At 33.8% G+C, this 22,959-nt stretch overlaps 1 protein-coding gene and 1 pseudogene across 2 annotated transcripts; both read left to right on the top strand.

Annotated features, from left to right (window-relative positions):
* Window positions 1-826: 826 nt before the first annotated feature.
* Window positions 827-4,648, top strand: LOC100241676 (receptor kinase-like protein Xa21; annotated as a pseudogene).
* Window positions 4,649-11,640: 6,992 nt separating this feature from the next.
* LOC100262087 (uncharacterized) lies at window positions 11,641-21,705 on the top strand. Of its 2 annotated transcripts, none has more exons than XM_002270574.5 (7): window positions 11,641-11,899; window positions 12,334-12,553; window positions 16,633-16,872; window positions 18,377-18,488; window positions 18,631-18,805; window positions 19,658-19,898; window positions 21,146-21,705. In XM_002270574.5, the coding sequence occupies exons 2-7, from the start codon at window positions 12,370-12,372 to the stop codon at window positions 21,433-21,435; spliced, it is 1,242 nt and encodes a 413-aa protein (XP_002270610.1). In that variant the 5' UTR covers window positions 11,641-11,899; window positions 12,334-12,369; the 3' UTR covers window positions 21,436-21,705. The 2 variants fall into 2 exon arrangements, with proteins under 2 accessions (XP_002270610.1, XP_010655133.1); XM_010656831.3 differs by having other exon boundaries at window positions 11,844-12,070.
* The last annotated feature ends 1,254 nt before the right edge of the window (window positions 21,706-22,959 follow it).

The raw sequence follows: 22,959 nt of genomic DNA, 5'->3' as shown, positions 1-22,959 counted from the left end.
CATCCATTAATAGTGACTCAATTCATAGGGAATATATGATCACTTTAAAATCTCATCCATAGGTCACAGGCACTACTAACTTTGGCACAAACTCAATATCCTTACAAGGTTGAGAGACAACATAACGTAGTAGCTTAGTAAAGTCATGACTAACGGATAGCCTCATTTCATGAAGTCATGACACACAAGTGCACTCACTATGGAAAACCTATCCTAATAGCCAAGACCAATCATCTCTCCAATTAGGAGGAAATGCACTACAACCTCTAATGGGTTGCCTAAGACCACGAAATGGTTGTGAACAAGTCATCCACTTGCAAGGAACTCATGACTTAGATCCTGTCTCCAACTCCTAATGCACCTAAGTCATGTACAATGCAAAAGATAAAAGTCAGAATGCTTATGAAGTACAATGCATGAAATAAGAATGGATAAAAGTGAAGTTAGAACTTTATTAATAAATAATAAATTCCAAATTTTGTCACATCAAGTCATGCTGTTAAGGACTCTATCCTAGCATTTTTTTTCCCACATCAAATGTGGAATATCATAATCATTCCTCATGCAAACATGATGTCCTCGTCATGTCCCATAGGATTACAAGGCCAAAGAGACAAAGACTTAGTACGGGACTAAACAAACTCCTACACCAAGGTTGAAGATCGACTTTGATACAATTTGTAATGACTAGCTCCCCCAATTAGGAGTTAGTGTACTACAACCTCTAATGGGTTGCCTAGGTCCACGAACTGGTTGTGAACAAGTCATCCACTTACAAGGAACTCAAGACTTCGATCTTCTCTTCTACTCCTAATGCACCCAAGTCATGTACAATGCAAGAGATACAGGTCAAAATGCTCATGAAGTGCAATGCATGGAATAAGGATAGATAAAAGTGAAATTGGAACTTTATTAATAAATAATAAATTCCAAATTTTGTTACATCAAGTCATGCTTTTAAGGGCTCTATCCTAACACTTTTTCCCATATTAGACGTGGAATATCATAATCATACCTCATGAAAACATGATGTCCTCATCATGTTCCATAGGATTACAAGGCCAAAGAGACAAACACCTATTACAGGACTAAACAAACTCTTACATTAGAGTTGAATATCAACTCTGATACAATTTGTAATGACAAGTTCTCTCTCTCCCTTTCCCTCCCCTCCCCTCCCTCCTTTGGTGTAGATATCGATAGCATTAAACCTCTCATAGCTTTAAAATGTTTCTACATGGTTTAGAAGAGCATCATGACTTTTTTTTTCCCTTATCTAATTTGGGATATCATAATCACCCCCATGCAGACATAATGTTTTCATTGTGTGCTATGCGATTGCAAGATCAAATATATAGAAACCCTTTGCAAAGCCAAACAAACTCCTACATTAGGGTCAAGGATTCACTCTAATACCATTTGTAATGACTCACTCCCAATCATGTAAATATTATCTATTTTGGGCCAAATAAACCCTCATGGCTTTAAACTCTAATATATATATATATATATAGTACTATGAACTTTTTCCCCTATTTGATATGACATATCTCACAATCTATTATGATTAGAGAAGTTCTAATGTATGTGTTGTACAATAAGTAAAAATGAAAATAAAAATATTCTTAACACTTTTCCTTACTTTAATATAGAAAATAATTGTGTAATGTCCTATACTTTCGATCTTCCAACTTATTCTAACAAATAGATTCTATGGAAAGCTCCAAAGATAGTGCACCTTCAAATTTTCTCTCAATGAAAGTTTGAAAGAAATCTCCATGGTTTAGTTAAACCATTTCTTCCATTATGGTTGATTTTGTTACATTCTATATAGTTTAGAACCAAGTAGTTATATGGAAAACTCATGAAATGTTTGTTCAATTATAGCAGGTGAGGTACCATGTGAAATTGGTAGCCTTCATACTCTGAATGTGTTGAATATTGAGTACAACAGCCTAACCGGCCACATTCCTTTTCAAATCTTCAATATCTCGTCAATGGTTTCAGGCTCACTAGCAGGGAACAACTTATCAGGAAATCTTCCACCAAACTTTGGCTCTTTATCTTCCCAATCTTGAAGACCTTATACTGGCAGTTAATAAGCTTAGTGGTATTATTCCTAGCTCCATTGGAAATGCTTCTAAGCTTAGGACTCTGGCTCTTGGCAATAACATGTTCACCGGCTCTATACCTCATGCACTTGGGAGTTTAAGATTCCTTGAGAGACTCCATCTAGGAGCTAATAATTTGAAAGGTGAATCTTCTATCCAAGAATTGAGTTTTCTCACTTCATTGACAAACTGCAAGCGACTGAGAATTTTGTACTTATCATTCAATCCTCTAATCGGCATCCTTCCCATTTCTATTGGGAACCTCTCTACCTCTCTTCAACTTTTTGGAGCTAGTACATGCAAACTCAAGGGCAACATTCCTACTGAAATTGGAAATTTAAGTAACCTTTATCAGTTATCCTTGAACAACAATGACTTAACTGGAACTATTCCCCCGTCAATTGGACAATTACAGAAGCTCCAAGGTTTGTATCTTCCTGCCAATAAACTACAAGGTTCTATCCCAAATGATATTTGTCAGCTGAGGAACTTAGTTGAGTTATATTTGGCAAATAATCAGCTCTCTGGATCTATACCAGCATGCTTGGGTGAACTTGCTTTTCTAAGACATCTATACTTGGGGTCCAACAAACTGAATTCTACAATACCTTTGACTCTGTGGAGCTTGAACGATATCTTGTCTTTGGACATGTCCTCAAATTTTCTAGTTGGCTATCTACCATCAGATATGGGAAATTTAAAGGTTCTGGTAAAAATAGATTTGTCAAGGAATCAATTGTCAGGTGAAATTCCAAGTAACATTGGAGGCCTCCTAGATTTAACTTCTCTCTCTTTGGCTCATAATAGACTTGAAGGCCCCATATTGCACTCATTTAGCAATTTGAAGAGCTTGGAGTTCATGGATCTATCCGACAATGCTCTATCTGGAGAAATACCAAAATCGTTAGAAGGATTAGTGTATCTAAAATATCTTAATATGTCTTTCAATAGACTATATGGAGAAATCCCCACTGAAGGGCCTTTTGCAAACTTCTCAGCTGAATCTTTTATGATGAACAAGGCACTGTGTGGTTCACCAAGGCTGAAACTCCCACCCTGCAGAACTGTCACTCGTTGGTCTACCACAATTTCTTGGCTCCTACTAAAATACATCTTACCTACAATTGCATCAACACTACTTCTCTTGGCCCTCATTTTTGTGTGGACAAGATGCAGAAAAAGGAATGCAGTGCTTCCAACTCAGGCAGAATCATTACCTCTAGCAACATGGAGGAGAATTTCTTACCAAGAAATTTTCCAAGCTGCAAATGGATTTAGTGGAGGCAATCTACTTGGTAGAGGAAGTTTTGGATCAGTATATAGAGGAACTCTTTCAGATGGGAAGGATGTTGCCATCAAGGTTTTCAATATGCAGGAAGAAGCAGCATTCAAGAGCTTTGATGCAGAATGTGAAGTAATGCGCCATATTCGTCATCGAAATCTAATCAAAATCATTAGCAGCTGCTCTAACTCTTACATTGATTTCAAAGCATTGGTACTGGAGTATGTACCCAATGGAAGTCTTGAGAAGTGGTTGTATTCTCACAACTATTGCTTGGATATCCTGCAGAGATTAAATATAATGATAGATGTCGCATTAGCTATGGAATATCTTCATCACAGTTGTTCAACACCTATTGTTCACTGTGATTTGAAGCCGAGCAATATCCTGCTAGATGAAGATTTTGGTGGGCACGTTGGTGATTTTGGTATTGCAAAACTCCTAGGCGAAGAAGAGTCCATGAGAAAAACACAGACCCTTGCAACCATAGGGTACATGGCACCAGGTACTTTTCCTAATTCTTTATGTCTTTTATGTTTACTTTTAGGTTATGTCTGTTTCAGGAGGAAAGTACTGAGGAAAGAAAAATGCTAAGAAAAATTATTTTCTTATATTTGGTTTTACCATAAAATATATATATATATATGAGAGAGAGTTAAAGAAGAGTTAAATAAATGAAATGACTTTGAAGTAAAATATAGAATTTGTTTATTTACTTTAAATCTATATTTTATTTTCTTCACTCTTTATTTTTTTTTTTCTACTTTTTCTTTCTATTTTCTTTCCTTCATATTTTCCCTCAAACTTTCCAAAAACCAGACATAAGTTTAACCTGTTTCTTTATGTCATCAAAATTTTGGAGGATATATTGTTGACTGATATAGTGTATAAAATATGTGCAATAGAGTATGGTTCCAATGGAATAGTTACCACTCGTGGCGATGTCTATAGTTATGGTATCGTGTTAATGGAGACATTTACAAGGAGAAGGCCTACAGATGAAATTTTTTCTGAAGAAATGAGCATGAAGAACTGGGTGAGGGATTCACTATGTGGTTCAGTTACTGAAGTGGTGGACGCCAACTTGTTAAGAGGAGAGGATGAACAGTTCATGGCAAAGAAGCAATGTATATCATCAGTCTTGGGATTGGCTGTGGATTGTGTAGCAGATTCACATGAGGAAAGGATCAATATGAAAGATGTTGTAACCACACTCAAGAAAATTAATCTCACATATCTAGCTAGCAGCTATTGAAAGGACTTAAGGTAACTAAGCTTTCATGTTCAGTAGTATTTTTCCGGCTGTGTCCAACGTCTTGTTTAATTGTTCCTTTGTGGTTGGTATAATACACGTCTCTCATGCACCCCTTTCGGTCCCATGCAACGCATATGATTTTAAAATTTTTTCTGGCTCTCAAGCAAGTTGCGTACAGTCAATTAAATATACATCCCCACTCATGGACTAATAGGCAACTAGTTTAATTATATGTTATTAATCTGCCTAGTCTTCTTTTATTTAGGTTAAAAAATTTCGGGTCGAAACAGATTTTCACTTAACTAATATGTTAATAAGTCTTCATGGTGCAATTCTAATCAAATAATGGTATGAAGATGTTATTGCTTTTCAACTTATTGATCGAGGTCTTGATCATTATTTCATTTGTAATTCATAACTTGTTGGAAATTGCCTCCGATTCATATTTGATAAGTATTCTTTTTTGTAAAGAATATTGTATAAAATATTTTATATATTGATATAGATATTTTATTATAAAAATATATTTCTTTGATTGCATAAAAAAAAAATGTTAGAAATATTTCTATTAATATTTTAAATCATGGAAAAAAATATAAAGTTAAAAGGTTGAGATAAGCTTGTGAAGATATAGATATGTAAGAAAAAAAAATATAAGTTACCCAATGGAGAAAGGACACACCATTCAAATTATAGATGCAAAGGGTGGAAAAATATGTATTAGATTTTTCAAACTTCAATAGTTGTATCTATTTTTTCAACTCTTTATAACATTGTTTAGGATACAATACAACGATTCTCTCTCATTCATGAATAATAAGTATGGTTGGTCAAATTACATTAAAATCTCTTGTATCTTTATATATGGATGATTCTATTCTTATGTTATTGCACTGTTAAGTGACATTTTAAGCTTCATTAGCACAATAAGAGGTATAAAAGTTTTTTCTAATATAACACTGGTGAAATTTTCTAAAAAAACCCTGAAGTGGAGGAACACAAGAGAGAATTGCAAAAAGAATCTTGAAATGTGGAAATGGTGAAGCGGTTAAACAATTTGAATTTGTGGTGCATGAGGAGATCATGGTGTATGTATATGGAAAGGATTATGGCCAGAAGGAGACCATAACACATGGTGAGTTATGCATCTGGTAAGGATTCAACAAATTAGGCCCTGTGGACCTAGGATTAGAAACAATGGATGGTCATTGGTTTTCTTTTTCTCGAAACTTAAATTTATGATGGATTTATTTCAAATAAGTTTCTGCATGTAAGACATTAGGTGGCTAGATTTTCCCACAATAGAGATACTGATCATGTTTAATGAAATGATTTAAACTTTTTTTATTTCTAAACAATTGTTTTATATTCCTAATGTTACCAAAATAATCAAACGCCTATCAGGTCTAAAATACTACAGTAAGCATCTTCACAACTTTCTGAAGGAAAAACTAGGAGATAGGTGACTATAATAGGAAACAGCAGAAAGCTTGATCTTTGTCATGTTTCTCTTTCTTTATATGTGACACTACTTGTAATGATATAACCAAAAAGTGACAATCACCTACTATCTTTATAAAAAAGATGTTAGCACTACCCCAAATGATCTCCTTCATCACTTCTCCAATTTGTAAATAAAGTTTGAAAACATTTATAATTAAGTAGAAATTTTATAGAAGAAGAAAAAGGTTAAGATATGTTGCAAGAACTTGGCCTTGACCTTTTTTGCAATTTTCAATAAGAATATTAAGATTTATAGGAAACATTATCCAATTCGTAAGTATTCGATGATTTGCAGCTATACCACCTTCAATGAGGTTGAATTTCCTAACTTTCCATGTAGAGTCATTGATTTCAAAATAATGGGATGAAAAATATGTTGGTGCTACTAAGATTCAAATGCATATATCTGAGAGTAAGGCATATAAGTTTAGGGTACTCTTCACCTAAACCTTGAAATTAAATGAAGAACAAGTAATAATCAAATGATGAAGTTGGACTTGATAGCTAAAAAAAAAAAAAAATTATAGGGCACAGGGGTTTTATATCAAAAGTTGGAGGATTACAACATTAGTGAGTGTTTGATGTTATCACATCTCCTATTTTTCCTTCAAAATATTATAGAGATGTTTCCCGTTATAGTTTGAACCTAATAAGGCTTAGATTATCTTTATAACATTAATTAAGAAACACAAAACTATCATTTAGGAAAAAAAAAATCAAAATTATGTTAATAACTATAAAAATCCGAAGTCATTCTATTAAATTTGATTACCTCTATTGATGGAAAATTTTAAGACACTAATTAAGATAGAAATCCTTGATATCTTTTGCAACAAACATAAGGTAGATACTCTCATTAAGTGTAGTTAGCTTGGTAATCACAAGACTACCTATGCTCATCCCAATAATCATATCAAAGTAGGATGCAATTCTTGTGCTCATTGCAAGTTTGGATATTCATGTCTTCTTTCTCTTAACTTGCTCAAACTTTGATCTCTTATACTTTACTACTAAGAGTAGTTCCAAGTCTTATAAAAATCTATAAAATTTCTCTCTCTCTCTCTCTCTCTCTCTCTCTTACTGAACCATCATGTTCAACCTCCAATTTTTGAATAGGAGACATGTGATTACACCACAAACACTCAATAATATTGTAATCTCCACTTTTGATATCAAGCTACTCTACCCTATAATTATTTCTAGTTATCAAGTTCAAAGTCCATTAGTAAATATGGAAGCTAGTATGATATGTTGGACCCAAGCATGTTTGCCATACTCCCATCTCGATTTGATATTATAGTGTAAATAAAAGGATGGATTTCCGATTACCTTCAAAAATGTCTAAGAATTTCAATTTGATTATTTCATTGTCCCAAGTCGTGAATGGAATTATGAATACGAGAATCATTAAAAGTTTCACAACATAGGGGTTTGACCTTCATTTTCACAAAGAAAACCAAAAGAAAAAACTTCAAGAGAGGACCTTAGGGAGAAAATTCCCTTCTTTTTTTTTTTTTTTGTCAAAAAAAGGTAAGTACTTCTCCTTTCCTTTTTCTTTCTTTTTTTTTTTTTTCTTTTTTTTTTTTTGTAGCAATTATTGGGTAGTTGAAAAACTCCAAAAACTACTTCCTTTAAGTTTTTTAAATATCAGGTTGGGTCAACCCACTTGGACATCTAAACCCATGTCCAATATATACTAATATTATACTCTCATAAATTTAGATTGAAAATAAGGGAAAATAATATAGAAAAGTTTGTTTCCACACACTTATTTGAAAAAAAAAAAACCCACATAACAGGAACTCAAATTTATAAAATTCAACTTCATACATATATATAAAAATAATTAGAATCATGTACACCACTTTTTTATCAAAGGTTTCACACACCAGCTTTTTAATAATATAGGCACCAATTTTGATGATCCCATGCATAAAACTTGAATTATTTTTAAATAATTCTTATTTTATGGTTTTTTTTTTATCCGTGTATGAAAACAAACTTTTCTCGGAATAATAATAATAATAACAACAACAACAACAACAACATTAATAATATATTTCTAATGGGTTAGAAAAAATAAATAGAACAATGGAGGAGATATGATGATACGTGCCTCATCCAATAATAATAATAATAATAATAATAATAACAACAACAACAACATTAATAATATATTTCTAATGGGTTAGAAAAAATAAATAGAACAATGGAGGAGATATGATGATACGTGCCTCATCCTGGTTTTGTAGAAGCTGCGAAAACACACGACTCAGGAGATGATTGAATGGGGGTTGAGATAAGTAGGCTGCAGAGACAACCTAGGAAGCGCCAGGTACTGTTGATTTGTAGTAGTATGTAGCTCGGTAGCGATGATAATTTTGGTGTAAGTCTCTCCTTATAAACAAGAATGTTTGGAAGCTTTTTAATGGGGAATGGAAGAATCGGGATGCTATTAACATCCTAGAAATGCACTAGAATCTAGATTTTGACAAAAATATTGTTCTCGAAATTATTTTCAAATTTCTAACAATTGAAGCAATCTAATTGAAAATTCTTTTAAAAAACAATTTTTATTAAAAAAAATTCAAAATTATTTCCAAATTTATAACTATAAGAGAAATCTAATTAACTTCAATTGAATTTTAAAGTTTTTTTTAAGACAATTTTAATATCAATATTTATATTAAAGTTGTTTTTGTCTAAAAAAAAATAGCATTGATTTGAAAATGATTTTATAACTATTATATTTTTAAAAAGAATTTAAAGTATTGTATTTTTTTTTTCAAAATCCATGAGTGCACCAAACCATTCTTACAAAATTAATCGATGAAGAGCATATATACAAGTCAATTTCCCCATACCAACAATGTTCATTTTCATTACTATTCGGGACTCAAAACAAAATTAGAGGTCTACACTAATGTATAGAAAAAATTATATTTTTTTTTACTTATTACAAGTTATTTGTTGGAATTGGGTTTCAATCTCTAAGTGGGGTTGACTCGACCCAATCCAACAAAACGAGAGTTAAGGGAAACAGTTTTTGGAAGTTGAAACCACCTTACATAATAATAATAATAATAATAATAATAGGAAAAAAAAAAACTTACTCTCTTTATGTGAAAAAAAAAATCTAAAAAGAACGCTTTGCAAAAAAGTTCTTTCTTGAATTTCATCCACTTTTTTCTCCATAAAAAGAAGGTTAAAGGCATTTGTGTTGTAAAGCAAAGTGGTTTTTAAAACTTTGTAGTTTCATTCACTCCTTTTAAGGTAGAAAAATCATCGATGAAATAACTAATCTGAGCATTTTCAAAAGGTATTTCGAAGCCTTTTTTTTCGACAATATTATTTAGGTAAATATTCTTAATAAGCTTAAAATTTTAGATTAAGTCTTAAGTTTCTATGAACCTTAATAAATAAATTTATAATTATGTGGCTAATTTTCCTTAAAAAGTATATGATTTAAAAGAAAGTTTAATATAAAAAAAATGATGGGACTTTTGCGAACCTTTGCTAAAGTAGTTCTTAAAAATAGACTTTAAGATCAGTTTTTAAAAACAATTCTTAATTGTTATCAAAAACAAAATTCGGTTTGAAAACTCAAATGTGAAAAATAATTTTTTTTTTTTTGTCCATTTTTTATGAAAATACTATATTTATAGAAAATATATTATTACTTTTTTGATATTTTCAATTGTTACTCTAGTTGTGTACATTTATATATAATGCAATAATCTATTAAAAAAAATTTGTAATTTAGAAAATTGTTTAATAGTTTCCAAACATTGTTGGTACACGACCAACAATGTCTTATCTGATTAGTTTTCTCCAAGTGAATGGCGAGCGTTTTTGTAATAATGTGTATCCAAATAGTTTTTTCAAGTACGCCCCTCCGAAGCTTGAGCCAATCTTTAGGAAGAGACAAACTATAACCTTTTAGAAAACTTTTGTCATACCTGAATTTCAATGTTTGATGACTTTTTATTCTGATATAATTATAACGTTTCACGTGAATCTTTACTGCTTTAAATGTTAATAATTAGTTTTGTGAATAACGGTTTCTAGGTTTAAAGTCAAGCATACGTAATGGTTCGAATCATTTGTTACTTGCACAATGAATATAGACACAACTTGGATAACACTTTACCTGTCTAAGACTTGGACGGGAAAGGGGCTTATGCCTACGTGGATGCACATCCCGCAAACATGATAGATATTTGTGTTTAAAGGTTGTTTTTATTTTGTAAAATTTTTATAATATCAATAAGGGTTTAATACACTTTACCTCCTCAACATATCCCATGTTTTGCACATTGCCCTTTTAGGTTTAAAATCGAACACATTGCACCCCAAACTTCTTAAATTGCAATACTCTACCTTTTTCAATGGATGGTGTTAGTTTAGGTTGACGAAAATTTCACGTGTTGTGCACGTGACTGACTAATGAAGGGTAGATTTGTAAAGTTCCAAACCCAAAAATCTCCAAACAGCTCTCCTTCCCTTAGTCTTCATTTGCAACACATTGTACCCTTAGCCCTGTTTGGGGTGCAATTTTCAGCATTTTCCCCATCTTACAAGTGGTTAGTAGTTTTAGTATTTTGTCTTTGTCTTCTTACTATCTTCTCCTCATTCTTATTCCAATCTTCAAACCCTAATCATACATTGTTTTCTCTTCCTTAGTCTTTGTCTTCATCTTCGTCTGCAACACATTGTACCCCTAACCCTAGATGGAGTGCAATTTTCAGCATTTTCCCCCTCTTACAGATGGTTAGCAATTTCAGTATTTTGTTTTTGTCTTCTTACTATCTTCTCATCATTCTTATTCCAATCTTCAAACCTTAATCATACATTGTTTTCTTAGGCATTGTAGATTTTCCACCTTTGAAGATGGAGCTAAGGGAGCTTGGAGTTTTGAATTTTGAGGTCTATAGAGGGTATTTTATGGTATCAAAATGACTTTTTTTTTTTTTTTTTGATTGGAGGGGTTTAGTTTTTGGGTTGATTTTGAAGGGTACCCATTTGGGTGAAATTGTTTTTGTATGTGCAATGCTAAGTGAATGTGGGATTTTTGTGGTCTGACTTTACATGTTCTTGTTGTTTGATTGTTGAGAAGGTGGCAGAAAAGAGGGGAGATTTGAATATGAGTTTTCTCTAACCTAATTTCTAGAAGAAAATTAAAATCTATACTCAACTATGTTAACCAGTTATAGTAAGGTCGATGGATATTATAATTTAAAAACTTTGATTTGTTTTGTTTTTACATTTTTCTTAGAAGCTAAATAGGGTTAAGGTTATAATGTGTTACAGACTAAAAAGAAGATGAAGATTGAAGAAGGGAGAGTTGCTTTTTGGGTTTAGAAATTTACAAATCTACTATTTATTAGGTAGTCACATATACACATGAGATTTTTATCCACTTAAATTAACACTGTCCAATAAAAAAGAAAAAGACGGAGTGATACAATTTAAGAAGCTTAGGATGTTATATATTCAATTTTAAATCTAAAAAGTTAATGTGCAAAACACGAGATAGATCGGGGATAAAGTGCATTCTATCATATCAATAATAATAATAATAATAATAATAATAATAATAAATTAGAATAAATTCAATATTGGAGTCCGAATGTGCAAGCGATTCTGAATTCTCTATTATTATTATTATTATTATTATTATAAATGATAGCTATTGTACGAGCAGGCCATCGGTAGCTTCCTCTCCGTCTCGTTCTCAATTCCAACAAGGTACATCGCTTGGTTCCTGAGAAAACCTAAGAAAATTCAACATTTAGTCTTACATCTCATCTTGACATCTTCTTTACCCGAATTGAGCCAAATATTTGGGGTTTTTCTCTGTTACTAACAAAATCACCTAAAAGGGTTTGGCTTTCTGACCTTTCTCTCACCAACGAAACGGTGCGTTGATAGCGTCAGATGATCAGGGCTTTGGTTTTTTAGATTCCTTAATTAGGTTTTTCACGGTTTGTGCTTGTGCGATTTATTAGGGTTATCATCATCATCATCATCATCATGTTCTCTCGAGCTGTACAATTAATTAGGGTTTTCTTCGGTTTTTACTTGAATCCGAAGAGGAATCCAGCTATTTGTAGGAAATTTCTTTTGCTGCGATCAAGTTAATGATGGTAATGAGGTCTTAAATTTTATTGTTTTTTATTTAGGTTTGAAGTAAAGATTTTGATTGTTAAAGAGGGAGGATGTGGGCGGCTTCGTGCCTTGCTTCGTGCTGTGCGGCTTGCGCATGCGACGCTTGCCGTACTGTGGTGTCGGGGATTAGCCGACGATCTGCTCGGATCGCATATTGTGGTCTCTTCGCGCTGTCACTGATCGTTTCATGGATTCTAAGGGAGGTTGCTGCACCTCTTATGGAGAAGCTTCCTTGTAAGTTTTTCAATTTTCCCTTTATTGCACGTTTTGTATGGGTCCTTACTATTTCAATTTTAATATATAATTGTGATCATTTGAAGATTTTGGGTATAGTTTTATTTTCCTGAGAAATCTGCTACGTTTTCTACTGTCCCTTTTGGGGCTGAAACTATCTTTGAAGGTAGTTAAGTTGCCTGTGATACTAATTCAAGAAGTATAAGCTGTACATATTTTTTGTGGTTTTCTTAATCTGTAAAATTCATGATACTTGTCTATGGGCTTCTAGCTCAAAAACATGGAATTGCAAATTTTCATGGCTTCACAGAGAGCCCATGGGTTCGGTAGGACAGATTTCCTCCTCCATGAACAATTTTTTGTTGGGCCATACTGGCAAGTTTTGCATTGTACTCTGATCTGGCCAAAAAATAAATTCCTTGATTTATCTCACCCTAACTTGATCCTATCATTTTGGATGTGGGAAACCTGTTATGACTGATTTTCTATTTGTATACATCGTATGCAGGTTTGGTCTTGATGTCATGACATTTCATCCTTTTTACTATCTTTTAGATGGTAGTTATAATGCTTTCTCATGTGGGCTATGATAGGATGGTATCAATTTGCCAAACTTAGAATTACTTTTGAAAAATGTGTAAGAAACCAGTCAAAGCTTTGCAAGAAGTTCTGAGAAAGTGAATGCTGTTGGGGAAAATTATGCAACAAGCGCAAAATACAAAGGCCAATATTCTATGAAGGAGGTGAATGCATGTAGCATGATACCATGGAGTACAATAAAGGCATTCAATCACACGAATAAATACCTCTAGATACATTTTGTGAGATTTTTATGTAATTTTTTCAAGGTGAAAGGATTTTTATTTTTTTGTTTTTCTTTTTGTTGAAATAGTGTGTAATTAAAAAAAAAAAATGGATAAGTATGAAATCTCAATACATGCATTCATCATAATATGAAATATGAGTTTGAGGTTGACCCTTATCTCATATATATCTATAATATGAAAAGCTGTCTTATCTTTTGTTGTTGTCATGAATTCAAACCATTGTTAAATTAGTTTAACAAAATCTTAAATTCTAACTACTTGGCTCTGTTTAGATAATCATTTTTCACCATATAAGCTTTATCTTGGGTTGTATCCTTTATCAAGACCTCTGCAATAATTTATTTTTTCATGGCCTTGACCTATGTTATTTTCCAGCCTCCCTCTTGTTTCTATGACAACTTTAACTCTGATCCAGTCACTTCTTATTGGTGTGTTCCTTCCTCTGCTTTGTGCTTGGCTCTAAGACAACTTTTCCTTGTATTGCACTTAACCTATAACTTCTAACAAATGCATTTATTTTATTATTCTATGTTACTTGTGTTACCTCTCATCCACCTTAGCACCCAACCTTGGTTACACTTGTTTGTTTAGTGCCTAAGATTCTGCTTCATAAACATATGCATGTTAGATCCATTTCAGAAGACTTGTGATATGATAGGTATTTTACAATTATACAACATTGCAGGTGCTTTTATTTGTTTGGGAAAAAAAATGGAAAATCAGTTCTTTGAGACCATGATATTGAGTTTATTCAATATCATCGTGTCCAATGAAAATTCCATGTGCATTTCTTTGCTTCATCAATCATACTCTGACTATTCTTCAATCTCCTTCGTAATGAATATTATATTCAAAATAATGAAAAAATGACCACTTCGGTTCTCTCTTAGTAAAAAGGGTGATTTGAGACCATGATTCTGAAACTAGTGTGAACAAATTGCAGTTGCACTGCTAAAATCTTTCTTAATTAATATTTTGAAGATACTACAAATGTCATTGAAGGAAACAATTCGTATCTAAAATATCATCTTTGGAGTATATGCACTTTTCTGGAAAATATGTATCTAAGAGACAATGTCATATTTATCAAGCTAAGAAAACTATTTTAAGTTTTAAAACAATTAAGAACTACTTTAAAAAAAAAAAAAAAACCACTCTAAAACACTGTTTTTGAGAACCATTTTTGAAAACATTGCCAAATAGTCCTTGTATATCTATCTGATTGATATCTTGTTGGTGCTAAAGCATTTAGAGCCCTAGACTATGAGCTTATAATGTGGTTTCATGTCTCTTCTTTCTCAGTGTTATATCTAAAGGATCTCCTGTCCTGTGAGTTTGTATCTCTACTTGAGAAGCCTTTGATGTCTTGTTAATAGCTATCAAAGTGATAAAAATCTATTGTAATACTAAACAACAAATTGTTATGTTAGAACTCTTGCTATAGATTCCTCCATAAGATTTTGTTAAGAGATCCCAATCTTTTTATAAGGCTAAAGGCAATTTTGAAACATTTTGCTCAATTGAGAGAAAGCATAAGCCTTCAGGGGGGATAAAGTGCAAACCTTAAAACTCACACAAAAGGGAAGATTATTCTCAAAAAAATCAGAAAATACTATTGAAATTGCATAAAAGTAAAATAATAAGAAAATCACAAATTTGATAATAAGAAAATGAATTGTTTTTCATTTTCAGTGGTTTCTTTCTCTCTTCCAAAATCTAATGATCTCTCTTGGCTCCATCAAATAATATTGAGCACCTCTATCATTATTACTACTAGGATCCTTCTATTGCTTTCTTTCAATCTCGTTATTTTCTTTCTTTCTTTCTTTCTTTCTTCCTTTTGTTTTTTCTAATTAAAAAGCAAAGGCTTTAGCCCTGACCTATGACTGATGGAATGTATAAGACAAACCCACAGAAGTTCAAAATCCATTCACAGCCGTTTGAGTATTGAGGCTTCAACCTTTTATAGAATATCCATACCAAAGCCCACAAAGGTCCAAAACCCATCAAATGTATTAGGCTTAAGCCTTAACAAATTTCAAGGATATAACCTCAATAGGATGAGGCTTGAGCCTTAATTACCCTAAATGGGGCCATGGCTCAAGGCTAATTCATTCTGCACTTTAAGCCTCAATGGCCTTTTTTAAAGATGAAAGAGCATCCAACTAGGATTTAAACTGAATTCTCTCCATTGTAGATGAGTTAAAGTTTCTATATCTTTTTTCCTTCTTTCTTATACTATTGTGCTGATCTCATGTTCGGAAGGATTTCTCTTGCTTCTTCCTTTTGTACATGTTTTTCTTTTGCATTGGGGTGAAAACATAGTTTTATAATGAAGGCGCAAAAATCTTCCAAGGCTTAGGCACAAGGCACAATACAAGCTCCATGCTTGAACAATGTAAAACATAACTTCGATTGTATATCAATTTTATAAAATATGATCCAAAATCCAATCCAAGCGACAAAAAAAATTAAGATTCCAAACATCTAAAAGAAGCATTCAAAACAAGAATAATGAAATTATCTAAATTTCAACAATTAAAAGATTCAAGAATTAAACTCTTGAAAGTAAAAGTAAAGCAGTGGCACCTCTTAAACAAGGTGCATGCCTTGGCAAGCAAGGCCCTATAATTAAGTAGTGGTTATGCCTTGGGCCTAGGTGCACTCTAAGGGCTCCTTTAACAACTATGGGCACAAGTATTGTTTCTTATCAATAAATAAATAATAAACACTATAATTTGTTATATTGCTCTTGCTAGTAGAGTTGCTTTAATGTGGTGCATCATGAGTATACCTTCTATTATGTTGTGTTGATATAGGGCACCATTACATTTGTGAATGCAATATTTTGTGTGCATGTGTGTATTCAGTTAGGAAATTTCAATACTGTACATACACCATGTTCTAAGAATGGATACAAATAACTACGATGAGAATAACAAAAATAATCCTAGATAAAACCCACCAGGGTAGCCCAGTTGGTCAGGGCAAACACTAGGAAGTGTGGTCCCAGTTAGTGGCACATGACCCTGAGTTCGAATCTTGCCACTGATGATACCCCAAATTTACCTAATGCTGGTTGTTACCGGGCAGTCAGCACCCCAAGGTTTGGGTCCCCATGGAAGGTTTCTCGTCATCAAAAAAAAAAAAATTCAAGATAAAATTGGCTATAGTACTTGCCTATTTAAAAAAAAAAGAAAAAAAAGCTCTAGTTCTTAGATGGCATTTACTGATATTTGATTATCTATGCAGGGATCAATCATTTTCACAAAACACCTAACAGAGAGTGGTTCGAAACAGATGCAGTGCTGCGAGTTAGCTTTGGAAACTTTCTATTTTTCACTATCCTAGCTATTCTAATGATTGGTGTGAAAAATCAGAAAGATCCTCGTGATGGCATGCACCATGGTGGATGGATGATGAAAATTATTTGCTGGTGCATTTTGGTGATCTTTACGTTCTTCCTTCCAAATGAGCTAATCAGCTTCTATGGTAAGCTGTTTCTATTATGGGTTTATGATGCTTCAAATGCAAATCTTTTAGTTGACTAATTTGATTTATTAATATTGCTTAGCTCTTTCCTAATTTCTATGTTCTATTTTAAAAGTTCAAGCATTTGTAATATGGGGGGTACTAGACTCTTGGTAGGGATTTGCAAAATTATGTATGACGATCATGGCAATTTAGGTCTTTTGTGATCTGGATTTCATGAAATAATATAATCAGATAGCATAATCCAAGATGGGTTTATTATATATAGGATTGGCAACATAAATCTTGTTCTATCATTAAGTCTAAAAAGAAGATAAGCATATCGATTTCGACCAAATAATCTCTGGTATCAACATGCTTTAATATAATTTACTCCTCAACTTGTTCAGTCTGTTGCAATGTCATAATTTTCAATTAAATTCTACATATCAAGTCAAATCTTGGCACAAGGGATCCTTTGGAATGATTCCTATTTGATAAGAACCATTTCTGAATTTTTTGATGGTTTGATTGGTGTTAAAAAGAGAGGAGAAAAGAAGGGGAATAAGAAAAGAAAATATGCTTTATTAGAAGTTATCATGACTCCTTGCAATAGCTCAATAGAACTTATTGTGACACAGTCCTTAGTGTGTAGACTCTCTCTCTCTCTCTTTCACACACACACACACACACACACACACACACACACTCACACACTCACTCACAGTAGAAGTCATCTGACACACTTCTAAGGTAGCTCAATATAACTTATCATGACACATTCTATCTCAGTAGAAGTGATCATGACACACTCTTTGGTGTAGACACACCATCTCTGACACACTCCTAAGTTAGCTCAATTTAACTTATTGTGGCAAACTCAGTGTTGACACTCTCTCTCTCTCTCTCTCTCTCTCTCAAGAAAATACAAAATTTCATTAATGAAGGAGAGATATACAAGGAAGGGATATATATTCTTCAAACTTCAATGAGGATTCCCCTACAAGCTCCTCCAGCATGGCCGCTTTCTGATTAAGCAAATAAACTACTTCCTGGTTAGCCTTCTGGGAATTTCAAGTGAAGGAATAACTCATGGATTTGGGTGATCTGGATCAGGTTTACTTGGGTTGGATGTGGGTGGTTATGTAAATACAGCCTAAAGCCCCAAAAACATAAATTTGAAACTCAAGAAAATAAAAATTGTTTATATCAGTGTGGACCACTGTCTGTGGTATCGTGCCAAGTGTCAGTGCATCACATGTAATTTAACAGAATTATAAATGGACTGTCTGATATTAACCCAATTTGCCCCTTTCTTCTTAAAGTTCTTTGTGTCATATACTCGTAAAAAAATAAGAATAGAACAAAATTTTGATTGGATCCTTGAAGAAAGTTGTCTTTTTAGGAAATCTGTTCCTCTTAATGGCACTAAGGTCTCCTTTAGATTGTGTTTTTCATTGCTTTGTTTCTTTGAAAATTTTTCTCCACGATTCACTAAGCTGAGGGGTAAGTTTTATGGATGCAGAGACAACATCAAAGTTCGGCTCAGGACTGTTTCTTCTTGTTCAAGTTGTGCTTTTATTGGATTTTGTTCATAGATGGAATGACACATGGGTTGGATATGGAGAGCAATTTTGGTTAGTTTTGGTTATTATCATATTCTTGCTGTATCTCTTCTTTGTTATCATCTAAAAACCTCTGATTGTTTTATCTCGATTTCATTTTTGTATTTTTTTTAATCAATTTTTATGCCTGTATTTTACTTTTTGAACATTACAGGTATATTGCTCTATTTGTTGTTTCACTTGTTTGCTATGTGGCAACATTTTCCTTCTCGGGACTTCTCTTCCATTTCTTTACTCCATCTGGACATGATTGTGGGCTCAACACCTTCTTTATTGTTATGACCCTGATTCTTGCTTTTGTTTTTGCAATAGTGGCTCTGCATCCAGCAGTAAGTTTCTAATCTGTCAACTTGTAATTATAGCCAAATATTTTCAATTTGACTAGTTTGCTCATCTTCCAAGACCATGCATATTATGATAGTAAATTTGTGCACAAAATACTTGATGGAAGTAATGGACGTAAATAGAATGGATTCAGAATGGTTCTATGTAGCCATCCCATAACAGTCAGAATAAGGATCATATGATGATTAAAAAATGACTTATTAAGTTTGCCATACTCATTGATGGTGTAGGCTTTCCTTGCACGATTAGCTCCTAATTTCTATTTGAAAACTTTTGTTTTATATGTAAGAGTTCTCAAACAGAATTTTGTTCCTGAAAAGAATTGAGAACTGTTTTTGAAAATGTTCTCAAACAGGCCCATATACACCTAAATTGTCATCTTGTTTAACTTAATAGTTTTATAGTTTGTTTACTAATGGAGATTGGCTCAGGTGGCAGGGAGTTAGGGTCAATCTAGGATTTCTAGGTTTAATTCCAAATAATCAAATCCAATAAAAAGCAGAGTTCAAAGTCAAAAATGAACGAACCTGTTGGAGACAAATGATTGCTAGAGCATGTTTTGTTGGTATTTGACCATGTGTACTGCCTTTTCCTTTTCCATTGAATTATAATCTGGGTATTTGGAGCTGGTAACCTATGAAGGAGCCTACCTATTCTTGAATAAAGAATAAAAAGAACAAAGAAGCGATCTAAATTCTACAGTAGTAAGGCAACTTGGGTTGAATTGAGCACATTTCATGGTTATTCTTCTAAGTGCATATTGATTTTCTAGTTCACTTCAAAAATTGAGATTTCATCATCCTTGATATCTCACGGTTTTGATGGATGCAAATTAGGTTGGTGGCAGCATTTTGCCAGCTTCAGTTGTATCTTTGTATTGCATGTACCTCTGCTACAGTGGGCTTTCCAGTGAGCCCAGGGATTATGAATGCAATGGCCTTCACAAGCACTCTAAAGCTGTTTCCACTGGCACCCTTACCTTGGGACTGCTGACCACTATTCTGTCGGTTATCTACTCTGCTGTTCGTGCTGGTTCTTCAACAACTCTTCTCTCCCCACCAAGTTCACCACGTGCAGGTTAGAATTCATACAAAAATATAAATCCTCTTATGAATGTTGACTTTGCACACTATTCTATGGAATGTGGATGCAGAGACTCCTTTTAGTTGATGTGCTGATGGTGATCCAAGAAGTAAATGAATGTTAACCTTCCATAAAATGTTTGGGAACCCATAAAATTTGCTTTTAGATTCATAAAGAACCTAAATGTTTCATCATCCATTTGGGCATGACACATTGCCAATGAGCATGTGCAGCATGCATGGAGCACTCTATGACACCTACTTTGTGAGCTAGGTGTCGTATATTGCTGATACCATGGTTGTGCAAAGATTGGAGCAGCCTGTGACAAGACCAGTGTCACTTTTGAGTCTCTTGGTTTGTTGTAGACTTTGGCAATTAAGAGTGCAAGCCTGCAAGGCTCTATGGTACTTCTAAAAAGGATTATTTATTGTAGAAGATACATAACCAGAGTGAGAATTATAACATAGGAAGGCAATAGAATTGGAATATAGCATATTGATAACACTGTTTATTAGGTAATTATAAAGAGGCTTGAGAGATGAATATTTATGTTAATACAGAAGGTGCTGCACTTAAATGGCGTGTAAATGCATGTGTGTGTATGTGCAATACATGAGAGAGATAGAAAGCCCAGTGGGTGAACAAAAGAAAAACAACCCATCCAGACCAATCTGAGCACAAAAGATCTCTAATATGCACAAAACAACCCATGGGCATCTTTTTGTTACTTGCAGTATTTTCTCTCTATTGATAACCTTTTTCTCAGGAAAGTTAAAAAATACTGAAAATATCTCCTGAATATTCATACTTCATTTCAAACCTTGTAGAATCTCTCTCAAAATTTTCATGGTCTCTCTTCATGAGCTACTGATTTGCGTTGCGTTTTTCTTCTGTGCTTTGTAAATCATTAGTTTCAAATTACAGTAGTGATTTTGATCTTTCACTTCAGAAGGTTTCAGAGGGGGATATTTTGTTTATGTATCTACAAATGTTTTATCTTTTGTCTCTGAATCTTTGTTTACTTCAAGATAAGAAAATTAAAGATCTCTTGCAGCTTTTGACTCCTATAGTTTTAGTGAAAAAAAAGACATCTATTCTCTGGGACAATTGATCAGGAAAAAAAAAATCATTATTTCACATTTAGGTTATACAAAGTTGTAAGGGACTCACCCATTTTTAGGCTTTTTTTTTTTTTTTTTGTCTGCTCTTTCAGAACTAACACTCTCCTTTTACTCATAAAGGTGCTGGAAAGCCTTTGCTTCCACTGGAAAAGACGGATGTGCCTGAAGAAAAACACGAGGCTAAGCCAGTCACATACTCATATACCTTCTTCCACATCATCTTCTCTCTTGCAAGCATGTATTCAGCTATGCTCCTGACAGGGTGGTCGACCTCAGTTGGTGAGAGTGGGAGATTGGTGGATGTTGGGTGGCCATCTGTGTGGGTCAGGATCGTGACTGGATGGGCAACCGCAGCTCTGTACATCTGGTCCCTGGCTGCTCCTATCCTCTTCCCAGAAAGGGAGTTCTGAGTTTGTCAAGTCTGACTTCAATTTCATCATATATGTAGATAAAGCTTTATGACACTCTGTAAGCGTGCAACTCACTGATGCAAAGCCTATTACGTTTAGATACATGGATTACGCATATGCTTTCACCAGCTGAGATTTATCCATGTCCTTGTCCTTTAACAAGCGGGGCTTGATTGGATTGACGATGCTGTGTTGATGTGCATAGAACTGCTGTTCTGTGTTGTGTGGTTTGGTATCTAAATAAAAGGACAAACTGCTCCTTGTCGATCAGATACGAGCAATTTGATTTTCTTGTTAAGAAGTTCTACCTAGGTTTTGAAATGAAGAAAGGTTTTAACACACCTCTGATTTACATTTTAAGAAGCAAATTCAGGTATAACATGAACAAGCATCCACAAAAGTTAACATGGTATTTGAATCCATTTCCCCAAGGATCAGAATGTATCAAATGTAAGGGCGCTTATGATTAGTACTAGAAATGGGCGATTATGACCGTTTCTCATTTGGCAAGCAGAAGGGTAATGTGTTCATTAATTGGGAAAGGAACGTTACAGTTTGATAAAACTTTCTTAACCATTGAAGGGCTAGATGACCAAGCTTCTTATGCCAAAGATCAAAGACCAGTCACATTAAACTTGGACTTACTCTTACAAGAAGACACTAGACTCTTACAGTAGGATGTCTGGGTTGGATCGAGGAACTAAGGTGGACTTTGAACAGAGTGATCTTACACAGTCCTTGTAACCTCCCTTGGAATAGCTTGCTTCCTTTTGCTTGGTACTTCATAATGCAAACATTTGGGTCAAATCCAAAAGATACATTATATTATCCTTTGCAAATTGACTAACAATATTAGGTTTCTTGTGAATTTTGGAACATGTCGAATTTCTCAGCTTATTAACAGAAGAAAAACCGATATGGGGCCCCTCTTCCATTGCCTATCAGAATTTTGTTGTGACCACTGTTCAAATCCAATGCTCAAATCATTGAGGTCATGAGGCACAAGGTTGTTTGCTCCTGAATCCGGGTAACAATTGTTGCCAGCGAGCAAGTTTGGAGTAGCCTCCATTGTAGTCATCTGATTAGTGTTGTTTGCAGTTGGGTTATCCCGGAATGAAGGAGCAAAGTTCTTGCCGAATATGGCCAAACCTACAATAGCAGTTCTGTACAGTATGGCCATATTTCCCACAGAGCTGGCAATATGGTCTCACCCTCCCCTCCCCAAGATCTTCCACCATTACGACCTCCTCTTCCCCTTTCCACAATTCCCTTTGACAAATTAATGAAATTAATTCGACACCACCATAGGTTATAGATTTTAAATGAAAATTCAATTCAATCCCCGCTCCTTTAACCAAATCCTAACACTCTCAAATCTTCAAAATCTGTCAAGATGTTACTTGAATTAAAAAACCATTCATCATTGATTCCATAATGTACAAAAATGCTTTCCTCTTATCTCTTAAATCATTGAAGAAGCAAAAAACTTTTCCTCGTGCAAATCACTTTAGCCTAGAATACAAT

The sequence above is a fragment of the Vitis vinifera genome, chromosome 9 (assembly GCF_030704535.1).
Source record: "Vitis vinifera cultivar Pinot Noir 40024 chromosome 9, ASM3070453v1".
Taxonomy (NCBI): Eukaryota; Viridiplantae; Streptophyta; class Magnoliopsida; order Vitales; family Vitaceae; genus Vitis; species Vitis vinifera.
Note: the sequence above shows the minus strand (reverse complement) of the source record. Positions and strands in the feature narration are given on the sequence as shown.